Raw genomic sequence first — 16,442 nt, forward strand, 5'->3', positions numbered from 1 at the left:
TCATATTTCAGATAATCTGCCAACGAGGAAAACTAATTTCAAAATATTTGATCATAAAAGTTGTCCTCAGCTTCTACAGAGATAATTTAGTCAAATAATATCAGATAATCTGAAAGCCGTCTTCGCAGGAAATTGCGAGGGACTCCATCGAAGCAGCCTCCATTTGCACTTATATAAACGTACTGCGAGTGTAGGAGACTTTGACAGCCTGCCATATGTGATTTCATTCCACAGCCTACCTCCTTTACCATCAAAAGTTATATCCTTTGAAGCATTGCCAGAATTACTTTACCCCAGTAGATATGCTAGATGTGCCCTTTAAAAGCCATATCATTTGTTTTCTACTCTGACTAGTTCGGGGTAGCATCTGCTCAACTAAATTCCTTTGAAGGTTAAAAATAAAATAGCCGACTTCTTCCAGGCTCCCCTCCCCCACCCCCACCCTAGTGCTGATGATAAAATGTCCAGTGTTGAATGAATTTCAGAGAGCTCACGTTTTAAAGAAGAAGGAGCCTGAGAAATCGCCCCTTCATTTCACACTTAGGAAAAATTAAGATCCAGGCTTCTCAAAGGTCCCTCGCCCAGTTCAAGCAGAATCAGGTCTCCTGGATCCCAGTCCAGAGAGCTGTCTCTGGCTTCTCCAAAGACCAAACATCTTACAGACAAAAGGATCAAGCCAGAAACCAACAATAGGAATGCCACCAATGGAGTGTCTCGATTTTACAAACAGAAAATGAATGCCTGGATTTCATCTCCAGGAAAACATTTGCTTTTTAGAAATACTCATACTTGGCACTCTCTCTCCTCACTTCTGCTGACAGTTGCAGGCAGTTATTACACTGTTGTGACTCGGAAGCTGATGCCCCCAAACAGATCAAAATTAGTAACAACGTGATTCAGGATTGTCTATTTTCCCCTTAGCTTGCTAATCTACGCTTCTTTTATAATTATTTTAAAAGGCACTATCTGATTTCCTGAGCACCGCCCCAGGTGTTCTCGGTGATAATGAATGGATAAACATATCATCCCATGTCACAGAGCAGTGGTGACATTTTAGAAATATCTTCAGCTCAACTCTTCTCATTTCAATGTATGTTACATCCAAGGTTGCAGGCCTGTGTTTTTACTAAAGAGCTGAATGAGTCCCAGTAATTGCATGATTTACTTGTCTGCTCAAGTGAAAAGATTTTGAAATGTAGTGAAATGGCACGGTCCTTTCTTGGTCTTTGCAAACCCTGCGATGTCAATTTTAATTAATGAACGGGAAAAGTTATGTTTTTTCTTTTTTTAATTCCAGGGAATTGGTTCCCAATCTCACCTCTTATTTCCCTCGAATTTGCATCTTCTGTCCTATGGGATGTGCAGACTTTGGTAATTCACACAGATAAGGAGACAGAACGTCACAAGTACGCCAAACCTCTGTGGCACAGCAGTTTGAAATGATCCTGGAAAACTGGAGTGAACATTCTGACCATGTTTCCCTCATCCAGATGACCAGGTTGCAAACAACATCCCCATCACACTTGGCAACCAAGGCTCAGGAGATCCCCATGCTTACTAGGAGAGATGAGCCCTGTTGGCTCTTAAAAAGTTGTCTGCCAACAGAATCTCATTTTCCACATAGCCATTTCCGATTGATCTTAAAACGGAATGCCTCTGAACACTTTAATTTTTGTGCCTCTCTCCCTTTCCTCACCCCCTTTTGATTTCATCAAGTAGATAATGATTCTCTGCATAGATATTTAAAAGCAAGAAAGGAACTCACCACTTAAAGGAATACTTCATAATCCAAATAATCTTTATTTAGTCATTTTGCAATTTTCCTAGCCTCAACATTTCTTAGAACAAAGTAAGCCTGTACATTTCATGGGAAAGAACCTGATCCTAGCTAATGCTACCATTTCTGTTCTCTGGAAACATTTTTTGGTGTCTCCCCTATATATAGACAAGAGTGCTTTGTGCCTATGTTTTTTAAGCCCCTAAAAGTATCGAGTTTACAAATTAGGGACGTTGATTAACCAGATCTAAGCATCTAATAAAGTACAGTAGGAACAAACACCTGAAAGTCAAGACAGACTACAGAACAATAGTAAAACTCAGAAGTTTGTGAAACCATCCCGCGTGGATGCTCCTTAAAGGTTTAGCTCTTTCCTCATCCAGAGGCAATTTTCTATTGTTTCCTTGGCAAAACATTACTAAAAGGGACTGCTTGAGCTTCTAAAACAATGCGACTGTTGGGGAGAGACATCAAAAGGGAGGATGCTGCTTAACGCAAAGCTTGCTTCTGCAAAACTTAGAAGAAAAACTAAATGGAACCTATGATTCTTTATCTGACATCCAAATGCCATATTACTGACATGCTTCTGAGACCTGCCAAATGCCTCATCTGGTCCCCTCTGCCAAGGGCCTTCGCTTGCCCTGAAAACAACCAATCTCAAACCACATTTTTCCTTCCCAGGGAAAACTTCATTCTGCATACATTCTCTTGCTTTCAAAAAGTTTGCACAGTTACAGAAAGTAATAGATTGAATCTGCCAGCACATTAAAAATTAACAGCATCAGAGGAAGTTTTTGTCTTACTATTAAATGTGGTAAATTGGCAGCTGTAGGAGTTTGAAAAGGGGAGGAAACACCCAAAGGAAAACCTGGTTAGCTGTTTTAGTGAATCATTTTGGAAATTATTTATATCAGTCGACAAAAACGCAGTAGGCACAAAAACCAAATCAGAAGGAAACCAATTTATACATTTATATATGTACACAGGCATGTACATCAAAAGATGCTCTAAATCATTGGAACAATTGCTATCAGTCTCTCTAAAAAGACTATTTAGAAAAAAGAGAGATTGCATCTTTGGACTGTCATCCAAAGGGGACAGAGGGAATAAGAAGGCTAAAAGCCATGGGGCATTTGTTGTCTAAAACCAGCATCGATTTTCAGGTCATGAGCCTAGTTCTAGAATCTATGCAAAAACATAAAGTCAATTTCCTTATTATATTCCAACTGAAATTATCACTGAAATTGTTGCCATGTTACTCCTGTCATGAAAACCACGTCTTCTTATGTAAGAGCTAAAACCCAACACAGATTGAATGTGTGTGTGTAGAAATGAAATTTGGATTTCACATGAATTTTACGATTTTATGACCTCCTTCCCAGGAGGTCAAGCTATTTCTTATTCTCCATATGAGCGGTCTGTACTTGCTCATCACTCTCATAGGGTACAGGTTAACTGAGGAAGGATGGCTGGCTAAGGTGTAGAGGTAGGATTTTGCATATATTGCCTATATAAGCACCACATTATAGACAGAAATTATCTTTACTTTCCAACTTTGCATAATAAAATAAGCCATTAAATTAATACCATATAGAAAATACTGCTTGTCAGGCAAAGAAATGTACATTGCTTTCCAGAAAACTGAGGACATTACATCGCCAACGCCTGCATGAATAATACATGGGTTAATTCAGAAAAACACCGTTTCATTATTTAAAAATGAATAAATTACGGACTTAGAATGATGACTAAATTTCCTTCTCCATCTTACTCTTGCTCAGTGCTCTACTTTAAAAATGAATATGAAAATACCATTTTATCCACACAAATAAAACAAGCTAGCTCCTCAAAAAGTATTTTTTTCTGACTTTAGATTTCCTGATCTCATAAAATGAAGACACTCTATTTTCTTTTGATCACATTAACTCCAGAAATTAAGAAGCAATGTAAAAGGTCTTCGAATTATACATTTGAAAATGGTGAGCCTATCTTTTATTGTCTCACGATTCTGTGATTCAGTCTAACTAGAAAAGCCCCTTTGCATACAGACTTTCTGTGTTTTAGCCTCAGTGCCTGGTAAAATATGTTCAAAGGAATAAATAAAAAGAATATAATTCTCATGTACAACGATGCAAATTTCTTTCATTTTCTTTCAGAGATTTTGGTTTACTCTGAAGGCCTCTTAGAAATCAGTCTCATTTGGGGACTGATGAAAGCACGGAAGAGAGAAAGAAATGCACCAGTAATGAGAAATTAATTTGGAGTTAAAATAAGTAAAACATCCCCATACAGTGCATTTAGGCTGAGCATAAAGTGACAGCCAGCAGATTATTCTACCAATTTCTAATGCTGGAAATTCGGATGGCATTTACTAGCATAACCTTTCAACTCTGAGCACATCAATAGAGGCCGACAGTGGCTTGAAATATGATTCCTTGCAGATAGCATATCCTCATTCATCTGACTGTGCTGCTCTGTGCTCCATTGCACAAACAGCGTCTCACCCACTTCTGAGAGGACACTAATAAAAAAGGCATCAATTTTCAGCTCTAGTACTACTGTGATCTCTTTATATGTTCGACATCCAACATTAAATTAAAATGCTGTTATAAATCCTACTTTCTGAATCTGGAATGAGTGTTGGGTTTTTGTCGCATGAGACTGCAGCAAATCTTGTCAAAAGCAAGGAAGCACGTCTTGTTCACTCAGAATTAATGTTGTGGATGAAAGAAGGAGGTAAAAGGGGTTGACTATGGTGAACTGAGGGTGTCAAAGCCAGTGGGGACTGTAGCTTCAGGGTGCCAAGCCAGGCAGGGTATTTGTGCTTTCAAGAAGTGGCTAATCAAGAATTGTAATTATCAACGACAAGCTGCATGGCAGGAAGATTACTGACAGACAGGCACACGCACACACATCCATATATATCAGCAGAAAAATTTTAAGCATTAAAAAAATTGTCAATTATTCTTCTCCAGCAGAAAAGTATTTTCTAAACACCAGCGGTCCTGAAGAAGCCTCACAGATTAGATGAAACGTCTCCAAGAGAGGCTGCCCCCCGGATGCAAAGCCCAATAGCCCAGAGAGATGTGTGATCTGGGCCTTGCGTCAGTATGACATAATTTTAAAGTTACAAGAGAAACACCTAGAAGCACTGATGGCAAGAGAACAATATTATTAGAAACTAGAGTATAGGGCTTAAAACAGTCTCAGAAGCTTTCGGTGTAAAGATTGGAGGGGAGGAAAAAAAAACCCTTGCAAGTACAAGGAAGAAAGAAACTGTTAGCTTTTTGCATTTTGCTAAAGACGGGAAAGCACTATAGGAGAACATGAGGGAATTTTTCTACTCTTTCTGATAAAAAGATCCCTGTGACTATAGGTTATCACCTAGAACTCTGTGAACTAAGAGGTAATAAGGGCTTCAACAAAGATACAGAGCGCAGGCTGCTGTGTTCTTCTGTCTGGCTCATTCATAATTATGGATGAAATAAAGAGGCGTGTTTGCCTATAGGGGAGGGTGGGGTGGCAGGAAAAGGGGGAAGAGCGAGCAGTTCAATATCTGGATCGAACAGAGGAACTTTTTCCCCCAAGGATCCTGCCGGGAGGAACCTTGACATGCACAAAGTCAGAACGTAGACGGAGCTGCCCTGGTGAGAACGATAAGGTCACCCGTGGGATTGCTGAGATTATCTCTGTCAAGCACTCGGACAGCATGCAGTCAAATGATGCATCATGCAGTCATTTTCGGGGGGGAAAAATCAATTTCTTCACCAGGTCGCTATTTGCTTTTCAAAGTGCCCTTGTAGGCGTTCACCACCAAGCATTTATCAATTTAAATGTTGTAAATTGATAATGTGCCACTGTGCCTTGTACTGTTTCTGAATTATTTTGATACTTATATTTTCTCAATAGTCTCTAAACCCTCAGAGCTTCTACATTCAAAAGGGCATTTTTCTTTGTTACACCAAGAAGTGATGAACTTTTTATGATTAGTACGGGAGAAAAATGCAGACTTGCTTGGGGAAAAAAAACACACAAGCTGCAGAAAATAATGTATTTTTCCTCTTCTCTTTTTTTTAAACTAAGGTATGCCTACCTGAAAGATTTTTAAAAGGGGGCAACAAAGCAATATCTGGACGGCTGTGCATATTCATTTACTGGAGGAACCCCACTTATCCCAGTGTTGCATAAATTCAGAGCACCAACTGAAAAAATGCTAACTCTCGGCTCCATTATTATAAGCTCTCTCCTGTGTTGAAATAATACCTTTTTTGTCTTTATACTCCAGCTAGCTAGGATGTGATGATGCCAAACAAGAGTAATAACTTGTAAGGAAAGCTAATGTCTTCTTTTTTTTTTATCCCACCAAAGAAATATATATATCTTTTATAAGCATGGAAGCGAGAGTATTAACCACATAAGTAACCTCAAGTTGATTTGCATTGAAAAACGTCGAATGCAAGAGTTGAGGCTGGCGCTTTGGAAAAGCAAAAGAAAGACATGGCAGTCGCAAAGCATCTTTAACCTCCAGTGATTTATTGGCCCTCAGCCAAGTTATCAGGGGAATCTAATTCTTCTTTATTATTCAAATAAACCACATTTGGCACCATGGTCCCCTTTCAGAATAGCTTCACAAATAGACTGAGCTCTGTCATTTATTTGACCTTGTACTTGTGTGCTGTAGCTGTAATTTTATTTGCCATTCTATACAACAAATGCAGTGAAATCTAAAATATGGAGATGAACAACAGGATGGGGAAAGGAGTTTATGGCAACTGTATCTGCATGGCTTAAACAAAAGACCAAATTTACAACAACCATTTACGCCTTTTCACCTTCACCCTGCTCCTTTCAGCAAGTGGCCTTGAAACAAGCCAATTCGTGACCTTGTCTGCAGCTACCTCCTGGGTGGCTTACAGCAGCAAGGAAGTTATCTTCTACCAGGATGGGGACTTGGTGAGAAGGGAAGTGACTCCTACGCAGCTGGGCACTGCAGGCTGTGCGGGTGATTAGAAGGTACTGCAAGAGAGGGCTTAGCTAGCTGCAGGGTACATTCTAATAACATTTCAGTGTAAAATCTGTTAATTTCCCAGTTTGCTCTAGATCCCATTTTATTTTAAATAGCACTCCACGTTAACTTGCAAACATTTTGCTGGCACAGGTGTGCATCAGAATCGTCATCTCTTACCTCACTTTCAAGGAAAAACGCTTTCAGAAGACATGAGTCTACTTTTATCCTCTGGTTAACTGAGACTCATGTCCTCTGACTCTGGAAATTATAATGTTGAATATTTCATCAGTATTTAAAAGAAAATGAAGGATTTGTGTATGGATGAGGGAAAGGTGATTGAAAAGCACATAAACCATCAAACTAGTCAATTGTTATTGTAAGGCCTGTATGCCAGAACATCATTCTCAAAATGATCTTTGGCATACCAACATATTAAGGGATAAGTGTCTTCTGCCTGCTTATGAGATTTGCAATATGTGTGTTAATGTTTGTTAAATGTCATTACAACCTTTCTCTGATTGTGGACTCCAATGGAAACAAATCAATACGTCATGATCCACATGTCAGCCCCTACAGGAATTGTATTGGAGATTTATTTTTCTATTTCACTTCCAGAAAAACTTCACTTTCCTTAAGAAGTGATGCTTCCTTACTTTTGATAGTTGGCTGTATTTCCCTTTTTGCTTTGGTTACCAGGAAACTCATAGCTAAATCTGAAGCTCTATCAGACCATTTATATCTCTTCTTATAAACCTCTACTGTGTTCTTCTACTACATGGTAACAGATTACCTACTTTTATCCTTTTTTCCTTATATCCTAGTTCTATTTTGCCATTATTTTTTATTGTATATGTTTATATAAGCTATTCCTTTTGTCAAAAGAGGAGGGAATAAGCCAACAAGTAAATATTTCCCTAAGTTTTAAATGCTACGTCAAACCAGAAATGTCTTTTATTTAGCATATAAAGTCTCTTTTGGATTCTCTGGTGATTAAGCCCCTTCATGTTAGAAGAGATTTCATAAAAGCTGGTAACACTTCATTGCTACATTTGCAGTATTAGGTAATCTACTGTGTTTTCTTCCTTCATTGTCCTTTCTGCTAATTCCATTCTAGCAGGAGAGCAGAGTTGTCTTCAGCAGCTCTGAATGCCATCACGAGCTATAAGAAGTCATTTAATCTCCATGCAAACCAAACTCAGCATCGATATTTGGGGATCTTCCTTTAAGATAAAGCGTTATGGTGAGTAAATGGGAATCATTTTTACCCAGGGAAGCAAGTCAACAGTGCATATTTCTCCAACCTAAAACCACATGTTGGATATTAAGTTAAACATTTATTTCTGGCAAAGTCAAAAGGGCTGCTGAAGAGGTTCAGACATCGTCATAGATCACTTCATTCCCATCAACATGGCACCATGAAAAGACTTTAAAGAGAACAACTGGCATGCACACACCCTGGACACCAGGGGCCATTACAACGGATGCAGAAGAAAAATGCACTCTGACTATCTCTGTATTCATGCCACACAACAGAACTCAGTAGAAGTTTCTCTCCTTAGTTTCCTCATGAGCCAAAAAAGAATCCTAATTCTTTCCCGAACATAAGCTGGTTTTAAAGCCACCATATTTATTTACATGTTGAAAGAAAATAAAACTGAGGAAGGAATATCTTGAGAGTTACAAAGGCAGACACGGCTAGGTTCTAAAACACTGACATGCTCCCAATATTCCTCAACAGTTTCACCGGGTAAGCCTTTGACCATACAATGACCCCTTGTCTGCCATTAACAAAACTGTTTAAAAAGGAAAGGTGGGACCCTAACTTTACAGACTCCTTATCACTTATCACTTAAACTAGAATTTGATGGAATAACCACCGAGCCAAAGTTGTAGAACACGAGCAGAGTGTTTGGTCTGCATTTAATTAAGGTGGGGTGTGTGTGTGTAAAACAGCAGCTATTAAGTGAGCAACTCTGAGCACATTTTACATTGTACGCCACCCATGTGCACCCTGCACCCCTGCAACTCAAAGGGCACTGAAGCAACTTGGGAAGGGATCCTCAATTACCCTATTAGGACTCAGAACCTTAACAGGGCTGGGAATCCTCTCCCAAAGTTTTAGCATATGTTCCCCGGCCGCCCGCCCCCTTCTCCCCTCAATCTTTGGCATTTAAAAACACACACCACTCTTACCAGATTATTTTTACGTTAACCCAGAACTATTCTTAAACTTTAGCTTTCAACTCTAAATAATACCTTGGTATATGCAAAAATCACTTTCTAGTGATTAGCCCTTCATCATTTCAGCTGCATAATGCCTCCAGATGAAGACCTCTGTCTTGTATCTCAGAGCCTCTACCTGCATATTGGACATTTTGGGCAACACTGAACACACCCACCACAGAAGGCAAGAGCGCCCTGCGGCCAGCGGCCAGCCCTGGGTCAGTCAAGATGCTGGCTATTGATATGCACTTTCACATACATCACAGACAAAGGCAGGGAACTACTGTACAGAAGGTGCCAACTACTGCATCATGCCTACACAGCTGCTTTATCCTGCAGAAACCTCAATGATTTGTCTCAGATTTTAGGAAAAGATTGGATTACTGTTACAGTAGAGAAGCAGTGAAATACACTGCTTTTAAGGAGAAACCAGCACAGGGTTAAAGCCAAATTTTTCTTGAACAGATGATATTTCAGATGGCCACACTATTCCAGATGCATCAATTTCCTTGAAAATCCAATCCATATATGTGCATATGCTGTGCTGGCAGGAGGACTGACTGAAATGGCCAAAACCCAAGAGCTAATATTCTTTTGGCCAGAATAATGCAATTATTATTTTCCTAGCTATCAGTCTAAGCATACAGAGCCATCTGTTATGCAAAGCAAACATACACATCTCAATTACAGAAAATGCAGTTGCCTTGACAGAATTTGGATTACACCACTAACCAGGGCTGTAAAATGTGTTTTGAGCTAGTACATAATGGATGCTTTTCAGGAGTTCCCTAATTAGCATTTACCTGCTTAAACTAATTATTCATCCTTCTTCTTCACTGGCTTATTAAACTTTGTTGGATACTCTACATAAAACAGATGACTATGGGCATTGCAGAACCACAAATAGCGGTGTTTCCAGTTCTATAAGTATTGACATGGTGGCACACCAATTCCAAAATTGGAGATTCTCAATATTAGGTCCTAAATAGATTAAGACAAGGCTTGAAGTCTATTAAAAGATATTACAAAACCAGAGACGTCAACAAGATACAAGAGTACTAATATTGAGTTAACAATAGCCCAGTTTCTATCGTTCGGTTTGCTAAAATCTACATAAAATAGAAATTGCTCCATACACCACAGCCAATAGCTTGCATGTTCTTCAAGGAAGAGTTAATGGACCCTTGCTTGGATTCTCAACAGTAAATAATCAAATTTGGCAGCATTTCTCCTCCTCCCCCAACCTTCCTCAGATGCCAAATATCTCTCTTCATTATTTCCCAGTGTCTTTCTTGATTTAGCTATTACCCAGCAAACTCACTAACGGCCAAAAGGTTCCAGCCATGCTGGATGCCTCCTTAGAGCGGTGCCAACTTTCAGAAGCAATGAGTCTGGGGTGGGTTCTGCTTAAGAGGAGAGAGACAAATCTTATCGCCATCTTTAGCTCCAAGGGGCAACCAAATAAGAAGTAGATTATCCAACTTGGCAGACCATCACACACACACACACAAAATCCCTCCCACCAAGGCTGTGTTTTCCTTGTGCCAAAACACCAGATGAAAGGGTCAGACTCAGCCAATCACCTGTGTGGGCACAAATATCCAGATGTTCAGCATTTTTATGGAGAAAACATCTGGATAATTAGTTGAATTGCAAACTTTTCTGCAGGGTATTTTGGCATTCTGTAGATGCAGCCCGCGTCTTGGAATCCAAAGTAAGTAAAATTTTTGTGTTCCAAGGGAATATCAAGAAATCTAGGATTTTGTCCCTTGCGCCTTCTGCCTCCCTCTTCTTTTCTTTTAACCTCTGACAGACACATGTGATAACTAAACTACAAATAATGAAAAGCGATCTTACTTTATGAAATTGTCTTTCAGCATTAGGAAGCATTTGCAAAGGCAGCAAACTATATCCTTGCTGGAACCCTCCCTGCAACACATTTTAATGGTCTCTTTCAGCGTTTCTTGACTCCAGATGACTCCCTGTCATTGTGTCAGCTCCCAGGATAATGCAGGGTACTCCATAAACATCCAGTAATAGGACACAAGGGAAGCACTATTAGTGTGTCCCTCTCCTACCGGGCACAGAGGTTTCAAAGTTCAAAACAACGGAGGGAAGAAACTTCATTTGTTCTCAATAAATTAATAATGATCCTTGGAGGGGGGAGGGGTACTAAAGTTTTTGAGCACAAGTTTATTCCGAACGTGCCAAACTGACACACTATTTTCTCACTGACTTTGTGAGAAGAGTCAAGTAGAGCCATTAAAGAATAAATTTGATAATCCATGCTATACAGAATATCCATCGAGGAAGGAAAAGCATGAGGCTGAAGGAGCTTTCACAATCACCATGAAGAATCTAAATTGTTGTACTTACTTGCGAGAGGCCTAGGTAGATGGAAACTGTTTCGGAAATGTACAAAAATTTTCCTTCTTGGTTTAGTGCAAATACAAAGCCATCCAGAGACTGCAGAAAAAATAAATATACAAATAGGTTAATAACTATATATGATGGAGATTTAATTAAGAAGGCATCTGATACGAAGCAACACACACCAAATTTAAGACCCTTTTTTTCCTTCACATTTAACAGAAGTCCTAAGATCTTTTACTACTGCATTATATACGAATAAATTAAAGGTCTGAATTGAGACTACATGCTTTCCTTTATTTCAGGGACTTCCTCAGGTCTCTGTCATTCTGATCAAGATACATTACATTCATGTCTAAAATCAGGTCATGCTGATTATATGAGATGTTGCCTTTATTTTTTTGGATTCAGTAGTTACCGAGATTAAATCAGCAAGATTCTCCATTAAATAGCTGAACAGAAATGGAAATGATAATGAAACAAGAGAAAAAAGGGTTCCTATATGAAGAGCAAGTAAAATCACCACTTGAGCTACTATGGACATCAATAATTTCCTAATTAATAAAGGATTATGCCCTCCTCACTCCCAGTGCCTATTGTGTTAGAACAAATAGGAAAAGTCAATACATTATAGTGAATGTTTATAGGCTGAAACCTTACAGACTGTAATCCTTTTTTGCAAAACTCTGTCTTAAAAGTTTTATTGTGATCTAGTTTCTATTACAACTCCTGAAATGGAACAAGAGAAGGGGGGAAAACCAAGGATGCTACAGATCATCTGTAGCCCCGGAAACCCTAGTCCACTTTCCAAATGAAGGGCTGTATTTTCAGTTTGATGAATGGTGTAAATCATCATGGACTCCAACTGCAATATACCACTCAAATTGAGAATAAACTTGTTTCAAATTCTTGCCATCCAAGTGCATTTTATACCCTCCATCATCCTCATGTCTGTTGTTTTGCTTTATTTATGCAAAACCAGGTAGACTGCACAAGTACTGCTTGCACAGGAAAAGAAATGTTAAAGACTGGTGGTATTTACAAAGGCTGTGAACTTGGAAATACAGGAAACCTACAATGGGAACAAGGTGTGTGGCAACACTAAATTAATGACATAACTTTTAAATGTAGAAACGTGGAAGAAGCATGTAAAATTCAGTTAGAAAAATAGACTGCCTCAAATCTCAACAATAATTTCAGTCTCCTAAAATACTAAAATATTTTTGGAGCTATATATGTATACATGAAATATACATATTTATGGGTATATGTATATAAGAATGTGTGTGTCCATGTATTTATATGTATATACACAATTTGCATTCCACGCTTCCTGACCTGTTTTCACAGCCCACTGGTCAGAAACTGTGGGTAGCCCTCAATCTCCTCCTCTTAGTGGGTTCTGGAAACAATTCAAAAGTCACATTGTATTGCTCCACAAAAAAGCAAATTACATGATAGACGAGCTTTTGGTCAAGACAGTACAATAATAATAGCTTACATTTATTAAGCAATATGTACTAAGCAGTTTGCATGTACTGTCGTTTTTAATTTTCATGAATACCATTTGAGGTAATTATATTATCATCTACTTTTTATATGCAAGGAAAGTGAGGTTCATGGAAGTTAGGCAACGTGCCTGTCCCTAGTTTGTGATGGAGTTAGAATTCGAACTCTGACAGCTGGACTGAATACCTATACCATCTTCCACCAAAAATAAAGATTCTCTAACTGACATGTGTAAATTAATGAAAAGACAAATTTTCTCAGCGTTTCTGAAGGTAAAATATTTATACTAAGAGATAGCCTATGAATTCTTAAAAATCATCACTTGTTTTTCAACGATTTGTTCAAATGATAGAATCCTATTTTTAGGAGTAGGAGACACATGGGAAGTGAGATGACAGTAGAGTTCATAAGCCACTTCCACAAGAGGTCACCTTGTCCCCTTTGCTCTGTAAAATTTCCCCTGGAACCAGTTATGGGACAGGGAACAAAATATTGCTTACTGGGCTCCTTACCTTTGACAAAACTGCCAAACCTTCTGGAGCCTGGTGAGACACAGCTTTTCATGCTTAGGGTGCTGCATGGTGGCACCTTACTTTGAACCAGTGCAAAGGGAGAGAAGTATCCTGTGTAGAAGTTTGGGAAGGATCTCATTTCAACCTGTCTTTACCTCAAGCACGATGTCTCCTGAGGATGATTCATGAGGATCAAGACTCTCCCCTTGATCTTCCCCCTGGAGAAAAGGGCCTGGGTACGTTTTCCAATCAACTTAATAGCAATGCGTGGCATACAATCACAGACAGCTGTGTAGCCATCATCTCAACCTTAAAATGTCACTGTCACATTAGAGGGACAGAGAGAGAGAGATCACAGGAGAATTCTATGGGGAAAAGTGACAGCTGGAAGGCTGACTGAGAGAAGAAGAAAGGACTGATGGAGCTGACATAGAGACAATCTCCTGTAGTCCAATTCCTCATTTTACAGGTAAGGAAACTAAGGCACAAAGAGGCTTAGATCATAGAGCCAGCTGATGGCAGAGCCAGAATTAAATCTGCTGCACTCCCATAATATTATTAAACTATTTATGACATTGTATGGTCCTGGTTGGCTTAATCAATTCCCAAGGAGACAGTTTCTGAGCAGTGGGGCTATGTCTTATTCATCTTTATGGAGCCAGTACCTAACAACTGCTCAGCCAAGACTTACTAAGTCCAGTCCTACCTCCCAGCCTAATGCTCTTTCCCTTATATCACACATGCTCGAATGACTAAGAAGGATGGAGATTATTTTCTCCAAGGGTCCTGCTTATGGAGTTATTACAGTATTTTCAGATTCCGATGCCACAGATGTCGAACATCATCTGGGGTATCTCCTAACACTTGGAAGATCAGAGTTAGACTGGATTCCTTCACAGTCCTCCAAAATATCCAGTGCTATTCATTTGCCACATACATACATCCTTTACTTTCTCACTAAAGGGGACTGTGATTTTTTCAGCATTAGGTTCATCTCTCACGTATTTACTAAAATACTAGAGGAGGTTTGGGCACTGTAGCACAAAATATAAATATCTGGAGGCCAAACATCTGATGCTATTAAGCAGCGGCGACCTAAGAACTGGCCAGTTTTGCTTGGCAGAAGCAGAAGCTTTGACACATGTTCCAATTTCCTGGTGAGATTAAAATGAGTCTATGTCTACATGACACAAAACATCCAGTCAATTCAATTAAAAATAACAGCCAATTTGGTGGGGGAAGAACACAACTAGTCAGATTAGTTGTTTATCATCACAGAGGTAAAAAATAAACCAAAACAGAACTGGTTAGTTAACCATATTTTTCACTTTTGTTTTTATCATTTCAGTCAATTCTATCTATAGAGTGAGATGAATGTCCAGAACCCAGGTTCGATTACCTTTCAGATAAAGAATGGGATATGAAAGCAGGCCTACAGCAGACTGGCAGTCACTCTTCATGTGGGCATTACCTTCTGATTCAGGGCCACCCCTGTCTAGTTAGCTGGATTTTGCTGCTTAGAAAAGTTTTCAGAGAAAAGTAAATCAATATTGGTTTAATGTGGGTGTCTCAATTTTAAAAGGTGGGAGGAGGAAGGAAACATTCAATTAGTTAGTCTTGGGAACCAAATGTGATTAATCTGAAAGTTCTGTGGAATTTTTTAAAATTTTGAATCAAGAAAGCTACTATATACTGAGCTGTTTCAATCACTGCAGGCTACTTTTTAAATTTTTTTTAACTGCCCACTGTTTTCAACAGGCGCCAATTAAGATTCTGGGGTCAAAGGGTTAATTACATCTTCTTACTCACTATGTAGAATTTTCTGATTATTAACTAAGGTTGGATTAAGATGAAAAAGAACCTACACAAATGTTAATGCTCGTCCTTCCTTGAGCAGATTTATTATAAAGCCATGCTGAAATCTTTCTGCTTTCTTCAAAGCAGATGGAGAACAAAATCTTAGAAGAAACAGTAAAACAGACGTTTTTAAAGGCATGCAAGTATCTGATTTATCAAGACAGTTTTCTTATTACTAAAACCAGTTCTTAGCCATCCCAACAGGGCTGACAGGAGGTTTCCTTTGTCACATCCAGTAAGTCTATGAGGAGTGAGGCTTGGATACACAAGTCAGGAGCTACAGCATCTCTGAATAATAATGCCAGTAATTATAATTTATATCCCCTGACATCAGCGTAACATATAAAGTGGAAGGCATAGTTTCTTAACCCCCAAAGCTGAGTGCTTCTAACAGTATTTGTCAAATGATGAGGTTATTTCCTTGCAGGGTATGAAACTAACTAGAGCTTCATGATTGAAGGTATACTAATGTTTAATGCATTGTGCTAAATGGATTTATATTTGTCAAAGTAGTTTTGTCTCTGCTTTCTTCTTTTCTGCATATTCCACTGCAGCCAAATCACGCAGACTGAAGTCTTACTAAACTGCCCTTATAGGGACAATTCTCATATATATAACTACTTTGAAATTTGTGGTTCTTTCTTCTACATTCCAATGCAGAAGAGAAATAAAAATCACCCCAAACTCTTTTCCTATGACCTAACTCCAGTTAGAGTGAAGAATTACCAGTAGGCTAGGTTACTTTAATGACAGATTATTTTAAACTAAGCCTTCACCATCTGTTCCACCCCCTAATTATGAATGCAAAAAGAACATATTTCACAATTACATCAGTAAAAAAGTAAGATATACGTGATTTAAATGCATGCATGTGCTCCATGCCCAATGCACCGTGCATCTGTGATATTCCTTTAACTCAGGCTTTGATGATGGAGAAAATACCCACCCACGATAGACTACAGTCTCTGACACACACCACTTTCCCCCTAAACCCAGCGTTTTTCATTGTTGTGACATAATTCTAAGACAAGAGCAGAACATGAATTTGAACACAATGCTTGCCAGCCTTTAGACATGACCATTTTAGAACTGCTGAGACAGCTTTGCTGTTAAGAAGGAGAGGCTGTATGAGAAAATTGCTTCTGCTACCTGAGCAATGGGTTAGCATCGGGAATAAGTGAGTTTC

The 16,442-nt window shown here is 38.9% G+C and overlaps 1 protein-coding gene across 1 annotated transcript in view; it reads right to left on the bottom strand.

Annotated features, from left to right (window-relative positions):
* The window catches only part of NPAS3 (neuronal PAS domain protein 3), a 718,494-nt gene that overhangs the window by 231,371 nt on the left and 470,681 nt on the right, over nucleotides 1-16,442 (bottom strand). The window contains exon 4 of the mRNA XM_046654357.1: nucleotides 11,385-11,474. Within this exon, the coding sequence (XP_046510313.1) occupies nucleotides 11,385-11,474 (90 nt within the window). The remainder of the gene's footprint in view (nucleotides 1-11,384; nucleotides 11,475-16,442) is intronic.

This window comes from Equus quagga, chromosome 2 (assembly GCF_021613505.1).
Source record: "Equus quagga isolate Etosha38 chromosome 2, UCLA_HA_Equagga_1.0, whole genome shotgun sequence".
NCBI classification, from domain to species: Eukaryota; Metazoa; Chordata; class Mammalia; order Perissodactyla; family Equidae; genus Equus; species Equus quagga.